The following is a 26,806-nucleotide window of genomic DNA, read 5'->3' as shown; positions in this document are numbered from 1 at the left end:
ATCTTGAAGTTAACTTTTCCTGAAAGATGAGAGTCTGGGGAGTGGGAGTAGGCCCAGCATTTTCTGAAAGTGAGCTCATCTGTTGGGTTTCTCTGGAGGAGTGATAAAACTTATCACTGGCCTTAGTAAGGGCAGCCCTCCTATTTTGGGCTCCAGTCCAGGATATTCTGCTTGCGTGTTGAATTTAACATATCTGAAAAGAAACTGATCGTCTTCCAGTCAAACACGGTTTTCTGCTTTGTACATCCTGTTACTGGCATTGCCATCCTGCAGTTCACCCTTTTTTGTCCCTGTTGAAGCCAGCAGGTGTTTGAATTCCCTGTGGCTGGTGTGACAGGATGTATCATATGCATCTCTCTCCTTTCCTCTCTTTCTCACTACCTTCCTGCTGGCTCAGGTCTCACATCTTCTCCTGTGGCTGCTCTCCTCTCAGGCAGTCTCATGTACACCTGACTAGGTGATCTTAAAACAGAGCGCATGTCCTTTCTTGTTCTGGGCCCCAGACCGGCTGCTGCTCCCATAGCTCTGCCGAAGTGTGGATAAACTCCTCTATCCTGGTGTTTTGCTGTGAAGCGCTCCAGCCCACCTTTCTAGCCACATCTCCTATTTCTTCCACATCCCTCTTCCATGTCCAGCCCCCGCTGAGTCGTTTATTTACTGTTTCTTGACTGTCTCTGTGCCCCGACCCAGCTTGCTTTCTCCCAGGTCCCCATTCTCCTCTGTTTTGTGTGTGTTTGTAACCTACTCAGATCATCCCACCTCTGGAGTGTGCCAGCCCCTTCAATTTCAGGTGTTACAATTTGTATTTTCCATTTTTCTTGCTTCATGGCTATTTGCACACAGGCTTTATTTTCCTCATTAGATTTCAAATTCCCTGTGAATGGGATACGCCTAAACAGAAAAATGTATACCATGTTCTTGCATAGAAAGCCTTAATATTGTAAAATTGCTACTTGTCAAATTAACAAACTCAGCACATTTTATTAAGGATTCCCGTATACTATTCTTTTGTTTTTAATATTTATTTATTTATTTATTTACATTTACTCGAAAGACAGAGTGACAGGGAGAGACAGAGGAAGAGATTTTACATTTGCCGGTTCACTACCCCCAGACCCTCAATAGCCAGGGCTGGTCTGAGCTGAAGCCAGGAGTCTGAAACTCCATCCATGTCTCCCCTGTGGGTGGCAGGGGCCCAAGCAGTTGAGCCATCACCTGCTGCCTTGCAGTCTGCATTAGCAGGAAGCTTAATGCTTGCAGAGGAGCTGGGACTTCATACTGGATGTGGGGAGCTCAAGCAGTGGCTTAACCCAGTGTGCCACAATGCCTGCCCTGGTCTTTTTTTTTTTTTTTTTTAAGATTTATTTATTTGAAAGTCAGAGTTATAGAGAGAGTGAGAGAGAGAGAGAGAGAGAGAGAGAATCTTCCATCTGCTGGTTCGCTTGCCAGATGGCTGCAGTGGCCAGGGCTGGGCCAGGCTGAAGCCAGGAGTTATGAGCTTCATCCCAGTCTCATATGTGGGTGGCAGGGGCCCAAGCACTTGGGTCATCTTCCACTGCTTTCCCAGGCCGTTAGCAGGGATATGGATCAGAAGTGGAGCAGCAAGGACATGAACCCATGACCGTATAGGATGTTGGCATCGCAGGCAGCGACTTTACCTGTTATGCTGCAACACCGGACCCCCACCCCAACTCCTATTCTTTAAACACCTGATTTTTGGTAGTGGCAAAAGAAAGCCTCTCTCCCTACCCACCAGCTCAAGAACTCCAGAAAACTAGAAGCGAAACGAACTGTATACTTACAAGGGAGAAATTTGGACAAACCATGGTACATATACAAGAATACAATCAGCAAATTGGTGGGAAAATGGTATTAAAAGATAAGTTTATTTAGGTGCACAATTTTTGAAATCCACACACACTTTTCCCATAATAGCTATTTTCCATGAACTTTTTGAAGAACTCTCATACATAATGGAATGTTATGCATTTACAAACATGAATTGAGGGAGTGAGGATCTAGCCTGATTAAGATATCCATGTTTCACATTGGAGTATCTGGGTTGGATTTTCAGCTCTGGCTTCTGATTCCTGATTCCTGCTTCCTGCCAATGGAGACCCTTGGAGGCAGCAATAATTGCTCAAGTAATTGGGTTCCTGCCTCCCACATGGGAGACCTGGATTGAACTCATGGCTCCCAGCTTCAGCCTATGTAACTGCAGCTGTTGTAGGTATTTGGGGAGTAAAGTAGCAGATGGGAGTTATCTGTCCATCTGTCTGTCTTTCTCTCTCTCTCTCTCTCTCTGCCTTTCAAATTAAAAAAAAAAAAAATGAATTGAGCTGTACTGCTTGTCCTGGAATGATTAAAGTATTTTTGGAAAGTAAAGATACAAAAGAGTGCTTATTATATAACTCCCCCTTGTAGTAAGCCAAAAATAACACACTTCCTATATGTATATATGTCTGTATTATATGAGTGGAGGTCATTTACTTTGAAGCTAATGAAGCTTAAATTTTCAACATCTCATATGTGTGAATACCTTTTAAGATCCTAAGCCTAATTTTTGTATTATTGTAGTGGGTTCCCCCAAACCTTTATATCTGAGTATGGACAGAAATGTATGGCCAAACACTAAAGCTATTTCAATTAAAAGAGAGGTTAGAAGGCCGGCGTTGTGGCTCAGTAGGCTAATCCTCTGCCTGCGGCGCCAGCACCCTAGGTTCTAGTCCCGGTTGGAGTGCTGGATTCTTTCCTGGTTGCCCCTCTTCCAGGCCAGCTCTCTGCTGTGGCCAGGGAGTGCAGTGGAGGATGGCCCAAGTGCTTGGGCCCTGCACCCCATGGGAGACCAGGATGAGCACCTGGCTCCTGCCATCGGATCAGCGCGGTGCGCTGGCCGCAGCGGCCATTAGGGGGTGAACCAACAAAAAAGGAAGACCTTTCTCTGTCTCACTGTCCACTCTGCCTGTCAAAAAAAAAAAAAAAAAAAAAAAAAAAGAGAGAGAGAGGTTAGTATTGAAAGATAGGAGAGATGGAGAGGTAGACAGGGAAAGAAACAGCATCAATAAAGAGAAAAAACCTAGTTGACCTTTTATTTATTTGTCTCTTTCGTGAAATCTGCAGGAGACATACAGATGCATTCTTGCAAGGTAAGAATGTTCGTGTTTTTTTTTTTTTTTTTTTCAGGCAGAGTGGACAGTGAGAGAGAGAGACAGAGAGAAAGGTCTTCCTTTGCCATTGGTTCACCCTCCAATGGCCGCCACGGCCAGCGCGCTGCAGCCGGCGCACTGTGCTGATCCGATGGCAGGAGCCAGGTACTTCTCCTGGTCTCCCATGGGGTGCAGGGCCCAAGTACTTGGGCCATCCTCCACTGCACTCTCTGGCCACAGCAGAGAGCTGGCCTGGAAGAAGGGCAACTGGGACAGAATCCGGTACCCCGAATGGGACTAGAACCCGGTGTGCCAGCGCTGCAAAGCAGAGGATTAGCCTAGCGAGCCACGGCTCGGGCTGAGAATGTAGTTACACTTCACCTGAATCCACCACCATCACCACTTAGGCAGTGGGAGGGGTAGGCAGTTTTAGGGAACATTTGAAAAGTTTTCTGTTCAACAACTTCCTCTCTTCTAAGATCTATAAGCTAGAAATGTGATTGGCCGGTGGTAGGTATTGCATACATGTTTGTTTAATAAATACATGGGCAAGTAAAGGAACTTTTTCCCAGCAGTCTGTGGGGCCAGTCATTCCTGTTGTCTCTCTTGCTGTTTGCCTCTCTCCAGTGCATCCGGACATCTGGAGAACTTGTGGAATTGCTGCATCCGTGCATTTCACTAACTCTAACACAGTCAGTTTTCAGGAAGTTACTGTGATTTTCCAAGTAAAATTTTATTATTATCAGCAGTTGGTGAGAGTGTAAATCTTGAGTAGGGATGTTCAGGATGGAGCTTTTCAATGGCTCTTCTTTAGTAAACTACATTTAACATATAATATGGATCAAGGAAAAGCCTAATCCAATGAGGCTGCAACTCTATGTGAGATTGAAGGGAGTCTTATAAGAATGCCTCATAAAAATGCTACTGATAATGAGGTCAGCAGATCATGACAAATATCAGTGTGAAGTCTACAGAGAAACCTCTGGTCATTTGCCAAAGGTTGTATCTGTCCTCTCCCTTCACTTCAAAGGATCTAAGGCAGCCCTGTTCAATAGAAAGATAATAACATTCATTTATTTGTAAAATATTTTAGTAGCCATGTTTAGAAAAAGGAAGAAAAAATGAGGAAATTTAGATTACACACATCACTTGATACAAAATAGGTTAAACATTTTACATGTAACAATATAGAAATTATTCATGAGGTATTTTACATTAAAAACAATCGTCTGAAATCCCTCATATAGTTTAGACTATATCTTAATTTGTCCCGGCCACATTTCGAGTGTACAGTAGCCACGTTTAGGTGGAGTGCAAAATCTGGAAAATGACAGGCATGTCCACGTGCTGTCGTAGATCATCTGTGTGACATGAAGCCCAGGAGAAGCAAAAGAGATTGTGTCTCCTTCCTTCATGGGATCGAATTGTTCCCCTGAAAGTGGATTTCAAGGCCCTGCCGTATTTAGAAGGCCGGGGTAAGACACCTCAAGTTTGTGCTTTATTTTCTGTGTGACTTGCAAATGGCTCATTGTATTAAGTATTTAGAAACAGCACCCGATGTTGGTTTCCATCTTGAAAAAGTAGCTTGCACAGTGTGGAAACCCTTTGCCAGCCATTGTGAACCGTGCAGTTCCTCACATTTGCACCGATAACAGCAGGATAACTTTGACAGCTCTGCTGGGAAAGTATAGAAAAGTAGCTGAAAGACAGGTGGTTCATGAGTTTCCCCTAGCTAGGAATCACTGTCAGGAATGTTGGGTCTTTTCCAATACATTCCTTAAGGTGTTCCCAAAGAACTAAGAGAGCGGAGGGAGTAGCTGCTTTATTGCAACGACACCATTGATCAATTCAGAAAAGGAGAAAGATAGACCTTTAGTCCTAGGGAGAAACAATGAAGAGGAAGAACTTGCATATTCAATTGAATTATGCCCCTGTGGGGACCTGGGGACCTGTGTGCTCACCTGTAGTGATGGTCAGCAGCCACCGCTGGTACGCAACCATGTTCCACTTTCAGGATCTTGAATCTGCACCCACATACAGAGTCTGCCCTCAGGCAGCTTTAAAAATAATTTTTTGGGGATGGGGGGGAACTTGTCCTTACCACGTGAGACCTTGCCAGCCTCCAGCATCACTAATGATAGTGCTACTCTTAAGTGGTCATTGCTCATCAGAGGAACTTTGCTGTGTGGAGTTCACCATTTTCTGTGTGTGGTTCATCATTTTCGTGGTCCGTGAGGGGTTTGCTTTTGTTTATCTGGAGTCCTACCATTGTTGTTGATGTCCCTGTGTTGGCCAAATGCGGAGGAGCTCAGGTGAAAACATGGAGAAAGCGATACCCCATCACAGTTCTCTTCCTTGGCTGGGGGTGGGGGAAGAAGGGCAGAGAACTGGTGCTTACAAGGCAACAACTGGAGGTGCCTGGTCACTGGAGCTTGTCTATCACCTGACCCAGAATGTGGCCCGTGCAATTCCAGGGAGCCGCCTTAAGCACCCTTTAGGGGAGTAAACAGAGTTGAAAGTTCAAAAACAAACCTCAAAACTGAGAAATTATTCTGATTGCTTTCTTTGAATGATTTCATATCTGCCATCATCTTTTCTCCCCATAAATCATTCCATTTAACTGGAGAGAGGGGGAAGAAAAGCTTTCTGTGTCTTAGCTTTGTTAGTAAGGATATTTGTAGACTATGGAGTTACTGTTGGCATGATTGTGCTTTTACCCACTGACAAACCTGGCCCAGTGGCTACGTGCAGTTAGAGCTGCAGGTGGCTACTGCCCGCCTGATGACAGAGGTGCTAATTGAATCCTACTCAAGAGCCAAATCCTTTTGTTTCTGCCATCATGGCACATGGGAAAAATGATAACACTTACTCAGCACCCTGTGATCCTGGCTCACAGCTGTTGGGGACTGGCATGTGCCACTCTGGCTGCCCCAGTTCCTGCCCAGGCAACTCCTCTGTTCTGGTCACACTGTTTGGGAAACTTTGTTTTATAGAAAATAATAGTTGACAGATAAACACTTGTTTTATGAAAGTCAAGGAGCCACATTACTCCCCTTGCCATTTTAGTCATAGAACTTTTCAGTTTGTTTATTGAACAGATATCAAATATGTCCTACTTGTTTAATATAGTTCCTATTTTCTGGAGGCTGCCTGTAATTTCCTTTTTACCTGTGTAGTGCTGGGGCCTTGGCCCTTGTTGCCTTGTACCATAGGATCTGTAGATTCTTATGCCTCATTCTTCAGAAATGATCATGTTTGCTCGACTCTTGCCACAAGTCCCCGTCTTCATGCTTGTCAAATTAGCCATCTACAACACAGAATTTCTCATTGGCTCAAGACTGGTTGAATGCAGACTATTTTGCTAACTTCACCTAAAGGATGCTCTTTTAGGAAAAGAACACTGTTGTTCTAAAAATTGATTGCCTATGATCTGAGCCAAATTACAGTGAGACAGCATGGGTCCATTCTGCTTCTTGGGATGGAGTCTTTCCTGACTGGGTCTCTTCAATCAAGTCTTCACATCTCTATCAGAATACCTGTTTAAAAATTTAAGTCCAAGCTTAATCCCCTGTTTCAAGTCTTCCGTGGGCTCCACACTGTTTAAGTATGGAGGAAATACATACTCCCTGCTATGGCGCACAGGCCCTTCTTAATGTCAGCTCTTTCTACCTCTTCACTTTCGTCCTTCACAGCTCAGGCTCACACCCAGATCTCGGCCGTTTCCTGGACGGCTGCAGCTCTTGGTGCTTTTGCAAGGTTGCACCTGCTGTTGCTCTCTGTGGCTGTGAGTGAGCCCTCCTTGCTGGATCACTTTATTTGCATGGCTGGCTGCTGAGTCCTTCTTGTTCCCGTGGAAGCCGTCTTCAAACAGTGCGGTACGGTGCTGTTTACACACAGGGACCTCGGGTCCTCCTTGCCCTCTGTAGGTATTTCCAGGCGGGAACAGTGCCTTACTCATCTTTAGATGTATAAGTAACCCAGCAGCACAGTGTACACATCGTGCGCAGTCATTCAATGTTTCTGGAACGAAATAAATAATGGGCAAATGAGTGATTAAATACTCAAACAGTAAAGCATATTTTATGTGACCTGTTATCTGTGGAAAGTAAGACATGTTAATTAAGAATCCCATTCTGATTTTGAAGCAACATTCTAAGAGATAAATTTACTATGGTAGACAACGTTTGCAATGAAATTGCTTTCTCTCAGCACCAGACAAGAGTGAGTTGCCTTTTTAGAAACTCAGTTCTTTGAAACACAGATGCTAGTTATTGTTATCTAATGCCACGTCTGTGTGTAACAACTTAGTTTAATAAATGACTGAGGACATCTCCAGGCTGATTGTGTCATCCTTCATTGCATAAATAACTTGTCAGCCTGACCAGATGGTGTAGGCTCCTGATACTGCCCTTTAGCACACACCTTGAAAACCAGTAGAGTTTGTTAGGTTTCCCATCACTTGATAAATACCTTCAAGTCAACAGCATGAGTCATTGTTGTTCACTGACACATTATATTTAAGGCTTTGCTTTGGACTAGAATTTGAACAGCAAACTAGAATGTAATCTGGATGCTGCTTGATCCTCGCCTTCTTGTTCATGGATCAAGGAAGCTAAAAGTGAGAATTCCTGGGAGTGGGCATTGTGGCATGGAAGATTAAGCTGCCATTTGGGATGCCCACATCCCATATTGGAGTGCTTGGTTTGCATCCTGGCCACTCTCTGCTTCTGATCCAGCTTCCTGATAATGTACTTGGGAGGCAGCAGGGGGTGGCCCCAAGTACTTGAGTTCCTGCTACCTTTGTGGGAGAACCAGATGGAGTTCCTAGCTCCTGGATTCTGCCTGGCCTAGCCCTGGCTATTTCAGGAATTTGGGGAATGAGCCAACAGATGGCCAATCTTTCTTTCTCCCTCTCTGTCGTTCCTTCTCTCTCTGTCACTCTTTTCAAGTAAATAAATTAATAAACTCTTTAAAAATTGGAAATTCCTGCTATAGACCCACAGGGTCAAGCAGTTTCCATAGTAAAGTTACTAGGGCAGTTCCTCACCACCTGGAGCAATGATCAAAGGCGTGCCTCCCACAATAAGCAGACTGATAGAAGGGTGTACCAAGCATTCCCCTGAAGCCATCTCATGCTATCGAGCACATCACTCAGAGACCACCAGTTTAAGGTAGCAAAAATGCCTTCCTGGTCACTGTAGCTGCTAAAGTGGAGGGACCCAGTGTTTCCACAGCACTGACACATGACACCTGATGCAGGTTCAAAGATCTTGCTCAGGTGGTTGGTTAAGTCTATAAAATGTTCTGAGGTCTACCCTGTCCTAGGCAGTTTCTCACAGTTATTTTCTTCCTCATTAAGCATTATGTAGTCTCTGTCCCTTATTTTACCTCCAAACTTCTTGTGGTCTTGGGCTCTATCTTCAACATTCTGCTGAAACTCTTTGCTAATAAAGCAGTTAGCAAAACCAGCTGGCTGTGCTTGGTCTTCCTACTCGATTAACTCTGTGGCCACTCTCTAAATCTGGAAACTGACTTTCCTTCCTTAACTTTTAAGTTCTGTATCTTGCATTTCTCCTTTCCCTATCCCTGGACATCTTTCTTAGTCTCCCTTGAAGTTCTTCCTCTTCCTTTGCCCACCCTGAGAGGCTGCTGCTCTGTAAGGCCTGGTAATTTTGTTTATTACACTTTCTGTAATTGAGTGCACCTGTTGCCAAGTTTCAACAACCATGTGTGTGCTGCTGACCCCAAATCTTCATGTCTCGAACACTGGGGTGGCATCTGAGAGCAAGCACTGGGTCTGCTCCCTGCTGTAGCCTCATCAAAGGTGCTCTCAGCGCTTGACTGTTGGAGCAGTGTCCTAAACATGCCTCCTCTCCTGCAGCTGTCTTCCCTGCCACAGCTGTAACAGGCAGAGGTGATGCAATCATCCTCTGTCCCTCCATCCTTCTGTCTCTCTCAGAGGCAAATCTAAATTAATAACCTAGAGTTTGATTATTAATTAAAATCAAATGGCATGGCAACTTAATTTAAGTCAAACAGTTCAAATATTTATTTTTGCATTAAGCTCATAAAATGCTAATCCTTACGGCATATTTGTGTTTATATAATACAACTGTTTCAATACTGTTTTATTGTTTTAGAAATTAGGGGAAATATCAGATGATACTTTTTTAATTAAAGATTTAAAATATGTTTATTCAAAAAGCAGTGACAGAGAGGGAGGGAAAGATAGAACGAGAGCTCTTGCATTTGCTGGTTCACTCCCCAAGCAACTGGGGCTGGGCCAGGCTGAGTCCAGGAGCTCAGAACTCCATCCGGGTCTCCCATGTGAGTGATAGGGCCCCAAGTCATTGGGCAATCTTCTACTGCTTTTCCACGCACATTAACAGGGAGTTGGATCAGAAGCAGAGCATCTGGGACTGGGACTGGCATTCTGATATGGGATGCTGAGTTATAGGCGATGGTTTAATCCACTGTGCCACAATGATGGCCCCCAAGAGGAGACTTTTTAATGAATTAAAAAAAAAGACATCGAGTTCTGTTGTCTTGATTTTTAGAATAGTTTTTATGTTACTGTCATGACTCTTGTGTACTTCTGTTATAACAGTTATCAAAGTTTAATGTAACTTTTCTCCAATGGGTAGAATATAGATGGTAAGAGTACCTGATTCAGAGAGTTGTAGTGAGGATTAAATGAGTTGTCTGAACACAGTGGTGCCTAGCACAGAGTCAGTGGCACAGATGTATTTGCTGTTATTGTCATCACTGTTATTTGTCATCCCTACTTGCCTTTGGACTCCTTAGAAAATGCTTTTTATTACTTTTATATAGTAAAGGCTCAGAAAATACTTGAATGAATGTTGAATTGAGCTTCAAGATTGTTTATATGTGTTATATTAGAAAACACATGTGCTAAAAGGAATTGGCTTTTGAATTGGCAACCTCAAGGACTATGTTTTCTATCTTATTGTATGTTTATTAAAATGGTAAGCAGGCCAACTATTTTTCAGAGGCATAGATATATTTCTTTTAGAAGTTGTAAAAATTTATGATTTTAAATAAAGTTGTTATATTAAATTTATATTATTTTAAACTTTTTTTATTTATTTGAAAAGAAGGTGTGTAGGGGAGAGATGTGCAAAGACCTTCCAGCCACTGGGTCACTCCCCAAATGCCCACAAAAGCTGGGACTGGGCCAAACCAAAGCCAGGAACTCAATCTCTGTCTACCACATGGATGTCAGGGGCCCAGTACTTGAGCCATCATCTGGTGCCTCCCATGGTGCACACTAGCAGGAAGCTGGAATGGGAAGTGGAGCTGGGACTTGAACACAAGCGCTTCCATATGGGAGTCCTAAGCAGTATCTGAACCACTGTGATAAATGTCCATCTCCCAGATTTCATTTTAAAAGCACCAGGGGAGTTAGGTATTCAAAACAAAACTGGTGACTCTATTGTAGACTGAAGAATCCTGTAGTAAAATGAATAATAGCACCTAAATATATCCACTTCAGGAATTTACATTTTTATTTTGGTGATTTCTTGTAGTGAAGAAGACTCATAATTCTTTCACAGAATATTTCCTAGGTAGTAGGCTTTAGAGCAGAAGCTAAGCTCATTACCTCATCCTTTCTTAGAAGTTTGTTTATAAAATGTCGTAAGGTTGGAAAGTACCTTAAGTTACCATCTAATCTAGATTTTTTAAAAGAATGTGTGTGTGTTTAATTAGAAAAACCAATTTGTGTCATCTAAAATAATCTATTTATACATGTTAGGATTTATATAATTCACTATGAAAGAAAGTGCAGATATTAATTTTGGAAGATTACCAAAGTAGGCTTATGTTTTATTAGGTCAGTTAAAAGCTGTAACATTAATTTTTTTTTCAGATTTAGGTCTAAGACCTAAATCCCTTTGTTTACTCCATCAACCATACCCAAGCTACTGAACATGGCCCAATATTATGTATGTTTATCTTTTTGGGTAGAAATATTTACAAGCACATTCTTCTGACTGTGAGTGAATGCATTTTAGTGAAGCCATTGCCTCTCTCTAGATGACTGATTGTAAAAGCTAAAATTTAGCCAAATTGATGTTTATAATGCAAATAAACTGATTTAGCACAATATGTTTATCTAGCCTATTGATATCAAGGATGCAGACATAGTGAACGTAGAAACCTGTTTTTGTCTGTTATTCCTAAAGAATTGGTTTTAGTCTTTTGATGATTAGAGCATCCCTTTATTCTTGAATGTTTAAACAGTGTTTTAAGCTTAATAATTATTTGAGAGGGATATGGAATCATTAGTTGAGACATTTATTTAAACAAGATAATATTTAATTGTGATCAGGAATTTAATATTGGGCACCTTATTCAAATTATTATAAATGAATAACTGAGATTTAAGTCAGCATGTGTACTCATATCACTCTTAGTGTCTCTAGGATTCTACTTAGGGCATTATTGATATACTATGTTACAATTTGATTAATGCAATCCAGAAATTTATAAGGTATCATGTAAAGTTTAATTTACAAGCTTTAGATAATTGGAAAGAAGCATCTGCACTTTTAAATGAAAATTATATAGTCAAGTTTTGATGTTCACAGAAGTGGTAATGGATAATATAATTAATGTAGTGGCTCCAGATTTCCTTGCCAACATTCTGATTTATTTTACAAATTTTGAGTTCTTAGAGTACTGTATAGACTTTGTGTTTGGCTGAGATTTCCACCATTGAGGTCCTTGACACACAGTGTAGGAGAGAGCCTTTTATAGGGATAGCCGTGGATAGCCCCGTGAAGACAACAGAACTGTGCTGCTTCATTGCCTGGAGGATGGAGAATAAAGGGGTCTGAGGGAATACATGTATTGTTTGTGTATTAGAAAGAGAGAGAGAGAGAGAGAGAGAGAGAGAGTGCATCCATTGGTTCACTTATCAATGCCCACAACAGACAGGGCTGGGCCAGGCTGAAGCTAGGAGCCCGGAACTCAGTCCAGTCTCCCATGTAGGTAGCAAGGACCCAAATACTTGAGCCATCACTTGCTGCCTCTTAGGGTGTGCATTTGCAGGAAGCTGGATCAGAAGCAGAGCCATGACTCAAACCTAGGCACACTAAGGATGCAGGCATCCCAAGTGGTGTCCTAACCACTGTGCCAAATGCCTACTCCAATTTTGTGATGCATTGCACAAATATCTCTCAATTACTTGCAAAATCTTAGGTAATCTTAGTCCTGCCTCAGTGCTCCAGGTGTTCAAGGGCACAAGGGGATGGGGGAGGGGGGAAATGGAGGAGATGCTGGAGTAATGAGAAAGTACTTAATCCCTTTCCCAGTCTTCACACCTTTTCTGAGGATCCCTTAGAGTCTATAGACTAAGGGCTGACAACCTGGTGATTGAGGTCAGCCCACAGGTATGTTTTACTTGGTTTCATAGTATTTAAGCACTAAATTTAAACTGGTCAACATTTTAAAAATAGAGCGATTTCACTTGAAAATCCAGTTGGAAGACTGGCCACCTTCAGTTAGCTGTCCTGCAAGGAATAATGAGTTACAGCCAAGCAGCACTTGCCTTTAGGTCACTGTCTGGCTCTTGTTTGGATTTGCAACCAGCACCTGAGTAGACCTTGACCGACTGTAGTTTGTGGTATACCTTGAGGGCTTAATGAGCCCTTGTCCCTCATTCCTGTTTCCCAGTCTAAAAATCAGCACTGACAACAGATATAAGCCATCAAAACAGAACACATTTGAAAGTGTGTTTATCATGAGCCTGATGCTTAGAGATTTTTTCCATTGTTTAAGTATGTTTACTATGTTCATGGAAAGTGCTTATTTTTCTCTTACATTCTTTTGTTTATTGCTAGAACAGCAATGTTTGCTTTCATTTCATTTCATTGTGGAGTGGTCAGGAGACAAACTTACTTCAAGTAAATACTTCTCCCTTACATAAATTAATTTTTCACATGGTCTAAACTTCTGTAAGGTGCAGGTGAAAATTTTCTAAGGCAGATTGAATCGTAAATAGTAAGCTTTATTACTTTATCTTCATGTTTGTCTAATTAATCTAGAACAAATACTGTGAAAAGAAGTTTTATTGTAAGAGTTTCATAAATTGTATAAGAATTATAATATATTTTTATTTTCTTTTTTTCACAAAATTCTGCCAGCGAGTTGAAAATGGTGACTTCAACTGGATTGTTCCAGGAAAATTTTTAGCATTTAGTGGACCACATCCAAAAAGCAAAATTGAAAATGGTAGGTTTTTCTTTCCTTTACCATCCCAGAATTTATTTTATCTTCTCTAATTTCTTAATTTTCTCAAGTAACCCTTTCTTTGGATAATATTCTCCAAAAACATTCACTTAATAATTAAGAGAAATTAAGCAACAGTAATTAAGTATGTTTAATGTTTCCAGTAGGTGGTGCTATAATCACTGTTTTAAAAACTAGCAACTTTTCTTGGGATGAGACAAATAGGACATTTGCTTTATGTGACCCAGTTATCAAAGAAGAATCAGAAAACCAAGAAGCAGGTTGCTAAATTCTATCATTGGTTCTAGGATTTATTTGGTGGTACAGTGTCAACACCATGTTGAATAATACTAATGATGCCTAATTGTCATTGAGTACCTGCTGTATGCCTGTTATTAGCTAATCACAGCATTATCTTATTTAATGCTCACACAACTCTATGAGATGTAGATATCAATATATCCATCTTACAGAAGAGGAAGTTGAGATTTTTTTTAAGTAGGGAATTTGCCCAAGGTCACATTGTAATAGGCAAAACTGATTCTTTTATCCAGAACTGGGCTCCTAAACAATGCCACTACATTGATCTTTTTAGTTCCATTGTGGCAACTAGGAACACTCTTCTAGTTGAAAGTAATTATTTGCAGAATATGTGGCCATGGGCATACATATTCAGAAAGGAAAATTCAAATAAACAAAAAAATAAACCTCTTGAATGAAACATGGTCAGCTATACAGTATATAGCTATATAATATTATTCCCACTAATACTTGTTTGTTATTTTTTCATCTGCCAGCATTCCCTAGAAGACAAGTTAAGAGGGATGCAACAGTTTAAGATGAGATTATGGGAAAAATACATAAATCCAAAAAATATTACCTATGTGCATATTAGCTCCTTTTTTTGGCCATACAGATGGATCACCAGTCTTCTAGTGAACCTAATTTGAAGCCCCTGGTGTAAACTCATTCTTTTTCATTTTCCTCCTTCTCCCACCTTCATGTTATTTCTCCTAAACTCTAGTTTCATTTGTTTATTGTGATCCATGCATTTAGATTTGAAAATTTGAGTTTCTACAAATGCAAGTGTGATCAATTCATGCCTGTGACATGTCCGTCAGGGAACTCTGTGTGAGGCATGGTTTATTTCTGTCCACGAACAATCCAGGTCTAGAGTGAGGACTCGTGTGTGAGGCCTGGACCATCGGGGAGAGAGGGGCTTCGGTGTTTTTCCTCAAGACGCACCGAGGACAGGCTCCAGTGAACATGTCCGCTTTTATTCATGACCACATACACTTTTAAAGGGCGGGCAGAAGGGGTGTAGCTAATTCAGGGTAACACTAATTCTATAGGTTAGAACATCGATATTGGCACCGCTATGCTTCTCCAATCAGCTTGAAGGTCACGTAGCTCAGATAGCTTTCCAGGTGGTCCTAATGGGCCTGGGCCACACCTGGGAGCTGTTTACCTGATTGGCAGTTACAGCGCCCTTTAACAGGGGGCGGGGGTGGGGAAAAGTGCCTGGGACTCCCACCGCCTGCCAGCAGTCAGGTTGGGATCCTTCCCTGGAGGCATGGCACACCATGCCCTTTCAGCCTCCTACATGGGCAGGGCAGGGAGACTCCCCGCCAGGAACAGCATCACTAACACTAGAGAACCAAGCTAACAGGGCACTTCTGTGATGAAGCCAGATGCTGTCAATCTTGATTAGTTAACCTCTGTGAGTTAGGAGTAACCTGCTGGGAACCTGGGGAAACTGCTTTCATAAGTTGGCATCTGAAGATGAGATTGATACCTTTTGTTCCAAATTATCTGACTCCAGCTGAGGAAATCTTAGTAGATGTATTGTTTCAGCAGTGATTTTGTTGTTTTGTATTTGCTTGGCAAAGATGGAAGAATTTTCCCATTTGGGATTCATGTGTTTTACCCAGCTTTCTTAAGGAGAATATGGGAACTATAATTTAACAAGACATTTAAAATATTTTTGTAGAGGTAATGCATACTTATTTTAAAAAGAGAAGAAAATGCAGATGAACTAACAAAAGAAATTACAAAATTGACCTATAATTCTACTGAAAGTTGACTGGTCTGTTGGTGGTATTCTTGGTGATTTTAGTTTCTCCTGTCTGCTCTTTTGTAGTTTTTACTTTTACATGTCTTAACTGTTTTATGGTATCTATACATTGTAAATGTGCACATATGCACATGCATTTAAACATTTTTTTCTTATAAAAGGGGGATTGCAACATAATTACAGGTTTTCTTTCTTTTTTTTTTTAGAAAACTTCTATTTAATAAATATAAATTTTGAAAGTACAACTTTTGGATTATAGCAGTTTTCCCCCCATAACCATCCTCCCACCCGCAAACCATCCCATCTCCTACTCCCTCTCCCATCCCATTCTTAAGATTCATTTTTAATTATATTTATATACAGATCAACTTAGTATATACTAAGTAAAGATTTCAACAGACTGCACCCACACAGACACAAAGTATAAAGTACTGTTTGAAGACTAGTTTTACCATTAATTCTCATTGTACAACACATTAAGGGAAGAAATCCTACATGGGGAGCAACTGCACAGTGACTCCTGTTGTTGATTTAACAATTGACACTCTTATTTATGACATCAGTAATCACCCGAGGCTCTTGTCATGAGCTGCCTAGGCTATGGAAGCCTGTTGAGTTCATAAACTCCGACCTTATTTAGACAAGGCCATAGTCAAAGTGGAAGTTCTCTCCTCCCTTCAGAGAAAGGTACCTCCTTTGATGGCCTGTTCTTTCCACTGGGATCTCACTCACAGAGATCTTTCATTTAGTGGATAGTTTTTTTTTTTTCTAAACATACCACAGACTTATTTCCATGGCAATAAATGAAGATCCACATAATCAATTTCCATGACTATACCATTATGTTTTCACTCTATGGCTGGGCCATAATTTCATTGATTTGTTTTTGAGTGAGATCTAAGTTGTTTATAGTTTTTTACTTTTTAAAAACTACTCTGCTTGGCCTATGCATGCATGTATCTGCCCACTGCTCCTGTTTCTTTAAATTCCTTTAGAAGTAAAATCACTAGGTAAAAGGATATGCAGATTTTGTGTTATAATTATGTGAAAAATCTCATTGTTTTTGGTTTCATATGTCTGTGTGGGAGAACAGCTATAGCCACCATTTGTTTTTATTCCCAGAATGGCGCCAAGCCTCTTGTACACACATCATCTTCTGAGTCATGGGAACCACCTCTGGGGTAGGACGCAGTTCTGTTATGGAAGAGAAGGTGGAGACCTAGAGGGGTTCCCTGACTTGCTCAGGTTCACACAGCCAGTCAGTGGCAGCAGGTAGATTCAAACATAGGTCCCATGAAGTCCAAATTCTATTATTAAAAATTTTATCAATGAAGACATACATGCTCAGTATAGAAAATTTAAGCAATACAGATGAAAAAAAAAACCCTTTAAAATATAATTTAGAAACAACTATTGTTAAGATAATTAATGGCTATATATACAGTCTGTACTTCAAGAATTCATGGAAATGGCATTAAAAGGTTTATGTTGCTGTAAGTATTTGGAAACTCATGGCTATTTTTTTCATAGTCTACATTTTCCACAGTGTTTTTTTTTTTTTTTTTTTTTTTTTTTTGTGCAAATGTTGTGCCCTCTCATTTGGAGAAAAAAAGGTCTGAAAGTCCCGTTTATGATGACTGGTACAATTTCATTTAAGGCTGCCTTTGGTATAGGCTTGATCTTACTGGGATGTCCTTTTTTTTTTTAATTTTTTTTATTTTTTGACAGGCAGAGTGGACAGTGAGAGAGAGAGACAGAGAGAGAAAGGTCTTCCTTTTGCTGTTGCTTCACCCTCCAATGGCCGCCGTGGCCGGTGCGCTGCAGCCAGCACACCGCGCTGATCCGATGGCAGGAGCCAGGTGCTTCTCCTGGTATCCCATGGGGTGCAGGGCCCAAGCACTTGGGCCATCCTCCACTGCACTCCCTGGCCACAGCAGAGAGCTGGCCTGGAAGAGGGGCAACCGGGACAGAATCCGGTGCCCCAACCGGGACTAGAACCCGGTGTGCCGGCGCCGCTAGGTGGAGGATTAACCTAGTGAGCCGCGACGCCGGCCTTGGGATGTCCTTTTTACCATCTCATATTCACGAGGAGCTTCAACATTGAAAGGAAGTGACCTCCCCCCCCCTTAATTAAAGGGCTTTGATTTTGTAGAACCTTTTTGAATGTAAGAGAATAATTTTGTGGTGGAATTAATAAACTTGACTCAATTGTAGTGAGATCTTAGTACATTCTTTTTTTGAGTTCACAAACTCTGTGTTTCCTGAGTCATTTTAGGGGTTTGTAAGTAGAAAAGCTGAAATTTTTAATGAATTAACCATTACGTAGATGTTGCTAGGAGATAGCAAAAGGAAGCCCTAAAATCTTGGGTTCCAGGCAGAATGCTTTATAAGAGACTTGATCTGTGTTTGTGTCAACAGAGAACAACCAAGGAATTTCTTTCAGCCATCTTGATTCACATTGTGTTGACATAGGGGAAGAGAAGAGATGGACTTTTTATTTTTGGAAACAATTTGAATTGATAAGTGAATGATAATAGCAGAAACATTTTGAATCTCAAATTTTATGAAAAATATTTCTTACCTAGCCATTCTATTCTTACCATTTTTTAAACATACTGCACACATACAAAGAAAATAACTTGAAACAGAGAATTCCAACAGTTGGGAGCATCAGCCTTCTAGTTTAATGAGAAATCAGTGTAAAGATTAGCCTGCCCCCATCCTTAGCAGGCAGTGTGAACTTCAGTGAACTCCCAGTTTTCGCTCGTTTATCACAATGGGGGAAATATGTACATTGCAGACATTGACTTAGGACTGGACATGTTTGCCTCACCTTGGGCACATAGCTTATTGGATAGTACACTTTATGATTACCTGTTTTTTTTTTTTTTAAAGATTTATGTGTTTATTTGAAAGGTGGAGCTATAGAGAGGGGGAGAGAGAGGGAGAGGGAGAGGGAGAGGGAGAGGGAGAGGGAGAGGGAGAGGGAGAGGGAGAGGGAGACTGATTGATGTTCCATTAGCTGGCTCATTCCCCAAATGGCCACAACAGCCAACCTGGAGCAGGCTGAAGCCAGGAGCCAGGAGCTCCATCTGGATCTCCCATGTGGGTGGATAGGGACTCAAGTGCCTGAGCAGATGGATGGCTACCTTCCCAAGCTTTTAGCAGGAAGCTGGATTGGAAGCAGAGTAGTTGAGACTCAAACACGTACCCCAGAATGAGATGCCAGCACCCTAAGCAGAAGCGTAACCTGCCATGCCACAATGCCAGCCCCTATGATTACATTTTTATCATTAATAATCCTAAATCCCCATATTTTCTCTCTCAGTACATTTGCCTTCCAATTGTGCAGTTTTTCCTTTTAATAATGAGTGGGTGGGCAGTCTAATGTTATTCATTTCTGTCTAATGTTCTTTAGTTTCCAGACTTTAAAATAAAGAACTGAGAAGATATGAATTTAAAATTTATTTTAGCTCTGAAATTCTGTATGGCCGGCTCACTTCTTGGGCTTCTGCTTGTGTTTCATCAGTGCCGGTGCACCATCTAGTGGCCAGATGGAGTAAGGGTCAGATGGGCTGGACCATTCCCAGAGGGTGGTCCACCTTGCTGAAACCAGCACTTGATAAGAAGCATTCAGATAGGAGCGGGCAGTCAGCTAGGGGTCAAGATGCCTGTGTCCCATATTTGGGTGTCCGTACCCTGCTCTGGCTCCTGCTCCAGCTTCCCGCTGATGTGGACTTTGGAGACAGCAGATGACGGCTCCAGTAGTTGGGACTCTGACGTCACTAGCTTGATGCTCCTAGCCAAGCCCAACAGCTGCTATGGGCAATTGTGGAGTGAACCAGTGGGTGAGAGCTCTCTTTATCTCTCTCTCTTTTTAAAAGATTTATTTTATTTATTTGAAAGGCAGAGAGAGAGAGAGAGAGAGAGAGAGAGAGAGGCTTCAATCTGATCTTCAGTCTGCTGGTTCACTCCCCAAATGGGCACAAATGGCCACAAATGGCCAGGGCTGGGCCAGGCCAAAGCCAGGAGCCTGGAGCTGCATCTGGGTGTCCCATATGGGCGACAGTGACACAGGGCTTGAGCCACCATCTGCTGCTTTCCCAGGTGTATTAGCAAGGAGCTGGCTCAGAAGCAGAGCAGCCAGGACTCAAACTAGTGTTCTGATACAGGATGCTGGTGTAATTGCAAGCAGTGGCTTAACCCACTGTGCCACAGTGCTGGCCCTTCTTTCTTTTCCTGCCTCCCAAATAAAGTTTTTTTCAAAAAAGCACCCAAATATATTGATAACACCCACCAACAATTGTTCTAAGATTATAGGATTTTCTTTGTTTGTTGCTTATAACTCATCTGAAACAGCTTTAAGCATTTTTAAACAAGCTGCTTACCACCTCTAGGAAGTATTACTTCTAATGTTCATATCAGGTCACCTTATTTGGAGGCCTAACCAATAGAGTCAAGTTGAATCTTACCTGACATCCAGGACAGGTATTGGAATCTGACTGCTGGGGTTCAGATGCTGGCTCCGCCACTCAGCAGCTGTGTGTGTGTGAGCCGGTTGATTTTTCCAGGCATCAGTACTTGAGTAATTGCAGGGTTAATGAGAGTCCACATGAAGCAGCTGGCATCGTGCCTGGCACATAGTAAGTACGCAAGAAATGTTAGATGCCACCACTATCATTACTGTTATTATTGCCGTGTCCCACTGCTAGATTTGGACAGTTCTGTCCAGGATCGTCTCTCAAAAGATACCGTTGTTTCTCTAATAGTCTGTTTAGCTAAACCCTCCTGGTCCACCCCTTGCTCCCGATGAAAAGTCATATATGAAAATGGAGATTCTTACAGCCTTGTTTGCAGGGGCGTGGGGACAGACACTAAGCCAGGCCAAGACAGGTAGAAGGGGTAAGACATCAGTGACATGTGCCGTCATGGAGGTGCAAAGTAGGGGGGCAACCCAGGGGCAGAAGCTGTTGCCAGCCTGCCACTGAGGGGAGGCTTCCAGTGTACTCGTGAGTCCTTCTCCTGCCTGTTCCTCACAGGATAGAAAAGCTCTTATTTCTTCCTCCCGACTATAGCCCTTTCCCTTCTAGGCTATGGATCTGTTGCTGGGAAATAATTAGAGCAAATAAACCAACTCAGAAAACAAACTTAATTTTTTTCAGGTACAAAGGCATGTGTTTCAATGACTGTTTCTGCACAGAAGATTTTAAATAAGCCTGTATTAAGCTGATTGCTCAAGACAGTATAGGCCTAAGAAAGCCAAGCGTCTGGCTGTGGCAGGGAGGGCTGCTTTCTGTTTTCTTTCTCTCTCTTCTTTTTTTTTTTCTTTTAAAGATTTATTTATTTATTTGAAAGGCAGAGTTACACAGAGAGAGAAGGAGAGGCAGAGAAAGATCTTCCATCCAATGGTTCACTCCCCAGATGGCTGCAACAGCCGGAGCTGTGCCAATCCAAAGCCAGGAGCCAGGAGCTTCCTCTGGGTCTCCCACATGGGTGCAGGGGCCCAAGGACTTGGGCCATCTTCTACTGCTTTCCCAGGCCATAGCAGAGAGCGGGATTGGAAGTGGAGCAGCCAGGTCTTGAACCGGCGCCCATATGGGATGCTGGCGCTTTAGGCCAGGGCATTAACCCGCTGCGCCATAGCGCCGGCCCCTCTTCCTTCCTTCCTTCCTTCCTTCCTTCCTTCCTTCCTTCCTTCCTTCCTTCCTTCCTTCCTTCCTTCTTTCCTCCCTCCCTCCCTCCCTCCCTCCCTCCCTCCCTCCCTCCCTCCCTTCTTCTCTCTCTCTCTCCCCCACCCTCTCGATTTTATTTATTTGAGAGGCAGAGTTACAGAGAGAGAGAGAGAGAGAGAGAGAGAGAGGTCTTCCATCCACTGGTTTACTCCCCAAATAGTCACAGTGGCTGGAGCTGGGCCAATCCAAAGTCAGAAGGCAGGAGCTTCCTCTGGGTCCCTCACATGTATGCAGCTGCCCAACCACTTCTGCCATCTTCCACTGTTTTCCAAGACTGTAAGCAGAGAGCTGGATCAGAAGAGAAGCCGGGACTTGAACAAGTGTCCATATGGTATACTGGCACCACAGGCAGAAACTTAGCCTACTATGCCACTGCTCCGGCCCCAAGGGCTGCTTTTTATTTTTATTTTGGCTTCCATTTGGCGTGACCTTGACCAGGTGTACCAGTTAGGATTCTTGGTTGCAGGCAAAAGAATCAAATTTGGTAAATTAAATGACATCAGCAAAAAAGGCATTTATTGGGCTGTTTTGGGCAGCTCACAAATGATGTATTATAAACATATTGTTGTCCAAGAGAAGGCTGGAGATCTGTGCTTAGAATAAAAGAGCAGGACTCAAAGGAGACCATGTATCTGCAGACTCAGGGGAATAAGAACGTCACTGGGTATTTCAAACAGAGGGAATTTAACACCAGGAATTTATTGCAAAGAAAGACTTAAAAAGTAAAATGACGTCACTGAGGAAATCTGAATATTATGGAGAAAACAGCTGGGTATAGGTGCCAAAGTACAGTTCCTAGAACCTGGGGGCTCTGAGAAGGTGTCCTGTGTGCAGCTGATGCTCAGACCTCGGAAAGGAGTGCCGCACAGCTAGGGTCAAGGAGCAGAGACCCTGGGGCTGCCCTCCGACCTCTGGGGCAGCTGCAGCAGGATGGCGCTGGTGTGCTAACCCAAGCCCAGAGCTCTGGCTGCAAAACTCTTCTGCTGCCGAAGTGGTGCTGACAGGGGATCAGCAAGAAGCTCTTCTCTCTTCTCTGGTTGCCCTGCCATGCCTGCCATTTTTAGAGCCAACTGCAAGTCAGCTAGAAAGGTAGTCTGGGGAATGTAATACATGGACCCCAGCCCCAGCATCACAGAATGGGGGTGAAAGAGGGTTGGCCTGGAGCTTGGAGAAGATGGGAACTGATCAGGGTGAGCAGAATCTGGGGCAGCAGGAACTCCAGCCAGGTCATGGTGCAGAAGTGTTCTGATGCATTTGCAGGCTGCTGCCGCCACCACGCTGGGCGCCCACCACCACGAACAAATTCCTGTGGGATGGTCTCCCTCACCTGGTATGCCAGGAATCAGTGCACCCTGAAGGGGATGCAGATGTGTTCCTTGGGGTGTGTGAAATCAGTCTGTTTGACCGTGGGGCTGCTAGGATGGCCTGTATGGCCAGAGCCCCTACTGGTCACCGTGGCTGATCGGCCACTAGCTCTGTGACCCAGCCGACCCTGAGCTCCCAGGACACACACGTGGTGGAGCTGCTCAAAAAGAGAAGGGAGCTCACTGCCCCAGCATTCCCCACTCCTCCCCACCTCCCAGAAAGAAAATTCCTTGAAAAGGCTACTCTTTCAGTTTGTTTTTTAAAGTTAAAAAATTATTTACATGTTTCTATTTTAAAATATGGACACTTGCTTTGAAAAAAAAATGCTATTTATTTGGGAGACAGACCAAGAGAGTGCCCATCTGCCAGCTGAGGCTGAAGCTGGGAGCTGTGAACTCAACCCAGGGCTCCCAGTGGGTGGCAGGGACCCAATTACTAGGGCCATCACTGCTACCTCCCAGGGTCTGCATTAGTAGGCACCTGGAGTCAGGAGCCAGAACTGGGACTCGATCCCAGGTACTCCTATGTGGGATGTGGCTGTCTTAACTATTAGGCTTAATGCCCATCTCTGTATTTTTAATTGAAAAAATCATCTATATTTATGATGTACAACATGATATTTTGAAATATTTAAATACATGGAAGAATGGCAAAGTCAATTTTTTAAATGATTGATTGATTTGTGAGGCAGAATTACAGACAGATAAAGGGAGAGACAATCTTCCATCTGCTGGTTGACCCCCTAGATGGCAGCAAAGGCTAGAGTTGGGCCAGTTCAAAGCCAGGAACCAGGAGCTTCTTACTAGTCTTCCATGTGGGTGCAGGGGCCCAAGTAGTTAGGCCATCTTCCAGGGCTTTCTCAGGGCTTTCTCAGGCCATCAGCAAGGAGCTGGATCAGAAGTGGAGCAGTTGGAATTCGAACCAGTGCCCATACGGGATACCTGCACTGCAGGCAGAGACCTAACCTTCTACCCGACAGTGCCAGCTTTGCTAAGTCAAATTTAACATAGGAATCACCTTGCCCTGTCATTTTTGTGTGTGAGAACATTGAAACCTAACTTTTTGGTGACTATCAAGTGTATGTTGTAGTAGGTCTATTGAAGTTATTCCTCCTATTTCATTGAAATTTTATGTCCTTTGGCAAAGGTATCTTCAACACCGCCCCTGCCAACTGCCCCCTTTTAGTTTCCCGATTTGTTAAGTGGGGTCAATCCATTCTTAGCAGGTGGTTTGAGAATTAAGAGTAATTGAGTGTGATTGTGACTCACACATCATAGGTATGTGCTGATCATCAGTCTCTTTTGTATGGACTTGTACTGTAGATAAAAACCATGTATCTGGCTGATGGCTCAAGCCCCTGGGGTCCTGCCACCCACATGGGAGATCCAGATTGAGTTGGAGGCTCCTGGATTTGGCCGAGTTCAGCCCTGGCTGTTGTGGGCATTTGGGGGGAGTGAACCAGAGGATGGAAGATCTATCTCTGTCTCTCTACATTTCAAATAAAAAAATGAAGGTAAATGAAAAAATAAAAAAAAAAAGGACTGTCAGAAGAAGCTTTTGAGTGTCGTTGAAAAGGGCTTGCTAAGCGGAGACTAGTGAACTATGAAGCATCAGGCATGGGTCCAGGTGCATGAGTACGTTTGAGTACTTTAGAATGCCTGTGCCAGGAAGATGCGCGGGGGATTTGAATCCTAGAGGCTGAGATGTTGAACTTTGACGCGCTTACCCCGTTGCTTAGAAAGGTGTGTTTTTTCTTCCAAGTCTCCCGGGCGTTCAGAGCTGTGCAGACTGCTGCTGTGTGGCGCTCGCTTTCACCGCCACGGAACGCGCTGGCCTCCAAGCCCTGCAGTGTCAGGGCGGGCTCTGTGTCCCTGGGGTCCGGCAGAGGGAACGCGTGCCTTTTGCTTACGACTCCTTTCCCCTTTAGGGTACCCTCTTCACGCCCCTGAAGCCTACTTTCCTTACTTCAAAAAGCATAACGTGACTGCAGTCGTGAGGCTGAACAAAAAGATTTACGAGGCGAAGCGCTTCACAGATGCTGGCTTCGAGCACTACGACCTCTTCTTCATAGACGGCAGCACTCCCAGCGACAACATCGTGCGCAGGTTCCTGAACATCTGTGAGAACACCGAGGGCGCCATCGCCGTGCACTGCAAAGGTGCGTGCCAGGCGGGGGGGGTGGGGGGGTGGGTGGGTGGGGCGTGAACCCAAACCTAGCAGATACCGGGGAACAAAACCAGCTCGTGTCTCAGGAGATCAGAGCTTTTATTTCAGAAAACTGGAACACGATCAACGATCCCGTTTTCATGGCGCCTCCCAAAGGAAAGGACTGCGTGGTGTGGCCAGTTGGTGGTGGTCTGACTTGCTGACCAGGCGGGGTTTCTGCCCTTACCGTTCTTTCCCCATGTCCTGGGTCAGCAGTGGCTACAGGCTGCCTTGAATGCCTTTAAATGGGTAACATTGTTCCTCTTTCTTTCAGAGTCACTGGTCTCTGTATCTGCTTCCACCCAGCTGTATTAAGCGCTTCCAGCTGTCTGGATCCCGCTTCTCCTCTCCCCACTAGTCTCTTGCATTTGGAGCAGAGGGTCTCCCTTGTCTTTGCTGTGGGTAATCAGCTACTTACAGCTGCTGCTGTAGTCCCGCCTCTTGGAATGAATGGGGACTTGCTTGTAGAAGTAAACCTCCGGGCCCTGGGAGTGGGTGCTTTGTAGGAGGCACGGAGTTACCAGATCAGTGACAAATTCTTGTACCCACATGGGGGTTGCTCAGAAAGTTCGAGAATAGCATTAAAAGAGAGTACCCACTTACCAGTTTTTGAAGACCCCTTCAAAATATTGCACAGAATGTAGTTCTGCATTTTATATAGCAATCCTGTGCTAGCGAGCTACTCAGAAAATATGAATGGCGCTTGCTCTCAGTTTAGTTGTTAGACTCTGAGGGAGCTCAAATTCCGTTTAAGAGTTTCCAGATTGGCGGAAGGTGTTTATTGGGGTCTGATTTCAGGGGTTTGCGGGATCCAACTGCTAGTTCCTCACACGCAGTTTACCATAGCGCCGCTAGGTGGAGCTACTCCCGCGGCACTGGGTCTGAGTGCTCATTTCGGGCTTGTTTTATGCTAATCCTCCAGTAGGTGTTGGGGATGGTACTGTTCTTTTCGTGTGCCTGGTGCTGCTCTGACTGACTTATTCAGACGAGTATGGCTTTGGTTCTGACAAATTAAAATACCATTTTGTAGGCCCTTGTTTCTATGTTTAAGATGTGAGTAGGTGGAGGTACTTTGCTGAACATGTGAGCAGTGAAGGGAAGCTGCGCTTTCCCAGAGACCTGGAGAAATGGAAATGAGAGGCACGTGGCCCCCCTGTGTAGATGAGGGCGCCCTGTTCCAGGCTTCATGGGCTTCTGATGCTGACTCGGACGCCTCTCTTGCCTCTGCTCCCTACTTGCTAGCAGGGTGGAGCCCTGCTGTGCAGTCGATCCTATCCCGAGAGCCTTTGTGTGGGGGTCTTTTGGGAAGGGATCTCTTGCTCATCCTGTAGGTGCTGTTTCCAGTCATAGTGACTTGGCTTTTCCAGGGGTGATTCATTTGCACCCCAAGGTTGCCTTCCATCCCATTTTGTTAAGGATTGCCCAGGCCCAAGACAAAGCCTGCATGTCACGTATTTCAGTTATCAGAGGATTTGGAGAGCTTCTAGAGTCACGGCAGCTATCGATGTTTAGTAGGAGATACCAGCTTCTGTTTCCAAGTTTAATTTCATTATAAAACCCAGTATTTCTCCTGGGATTAATTTGGTTTTATTTCCCGTTTATCGTGTGATCACTAGGTCATAGCTTTTCTATATATCTTGGATTGGTAAGTTCAAGGGAGAGGGCTCAGCACTGTGGCATAGTGGATAAAGCCACTGCCTGTGGCGCTAGCGTCCCATATGGGCCCCAGCTGCTCCACTTCCACTCCAGCCCACTGCTAGTGTGCCTGGGAAAGCAACAGAAGATGGCCTGAGTCCTTGGGCCCCTGCACCCATGTGGGAGACCTGGAAAATCTCCTGGCTTTGTACTGGCCCAGCTTCTCCCATTTTGGCCATTTGGGGGAGTGAACCAATAGTTGGAAGATCTCTCTCTCTTTCCCTCTCTAACTCTGCCTTTCAAATAAATAAATAAATCTTAAAAAAAATTTCAAGGGAGAAGAGATGCAAGGTTTTCATTAAAACAGCATCTTTTATGATAGTTTTCCTCACCTAAGA

General features: G+C 43.6%; 1 protein-coding gene across 10 annotated transcripts in view; it reads left to right on the top strand.

The window, feature by feature from the left end:
- The window catches only part of CDC14A (cell division cycle 14A), a 189,698-nt gene that overhangs the window by 98,735 nt on the left and 64,157 nt on the right, over positions 1-26,806 (top strand). For all 10 annotated transcript variants that reach the window (XM_070077983.1, XM_070077980.1, XM_070077981.1 and 7 more), the window contains 2 exons: positions 13,313-13,400; positions 24,496-24,726. In XM_070077983.1, the coding sequence (XP_069934084.1) occupies positions 13,313-13,400; positions 24,496-24,726 (319 nt within the window). The remainder of the gene's footprint in view (positions 1-13,312; positions 13,401-24,495; positions 24,727-26,806) is intronic.

Source organism: Oryctolagus cuniculus, chromosome 7 (genome assembly GCF_964237555.1).
Source record: "Oryctolagus cuniculus chromosome 7, mOryCun1.1, whole genome shotgun sequence".
Taxonomy (NCBI): domain Eukaryota; kingdom Metazoa; phylum Chordata; class Mammalia; order Lagomorpha; family Leporidae; genus Oryctolagus; species Oryctolagus cuniculus.
The sequence above is the reverse complement of the archived record's forward strand: the minus strand, read 5'-3'. Positions and strand labels throughout refer to the sequence as shown.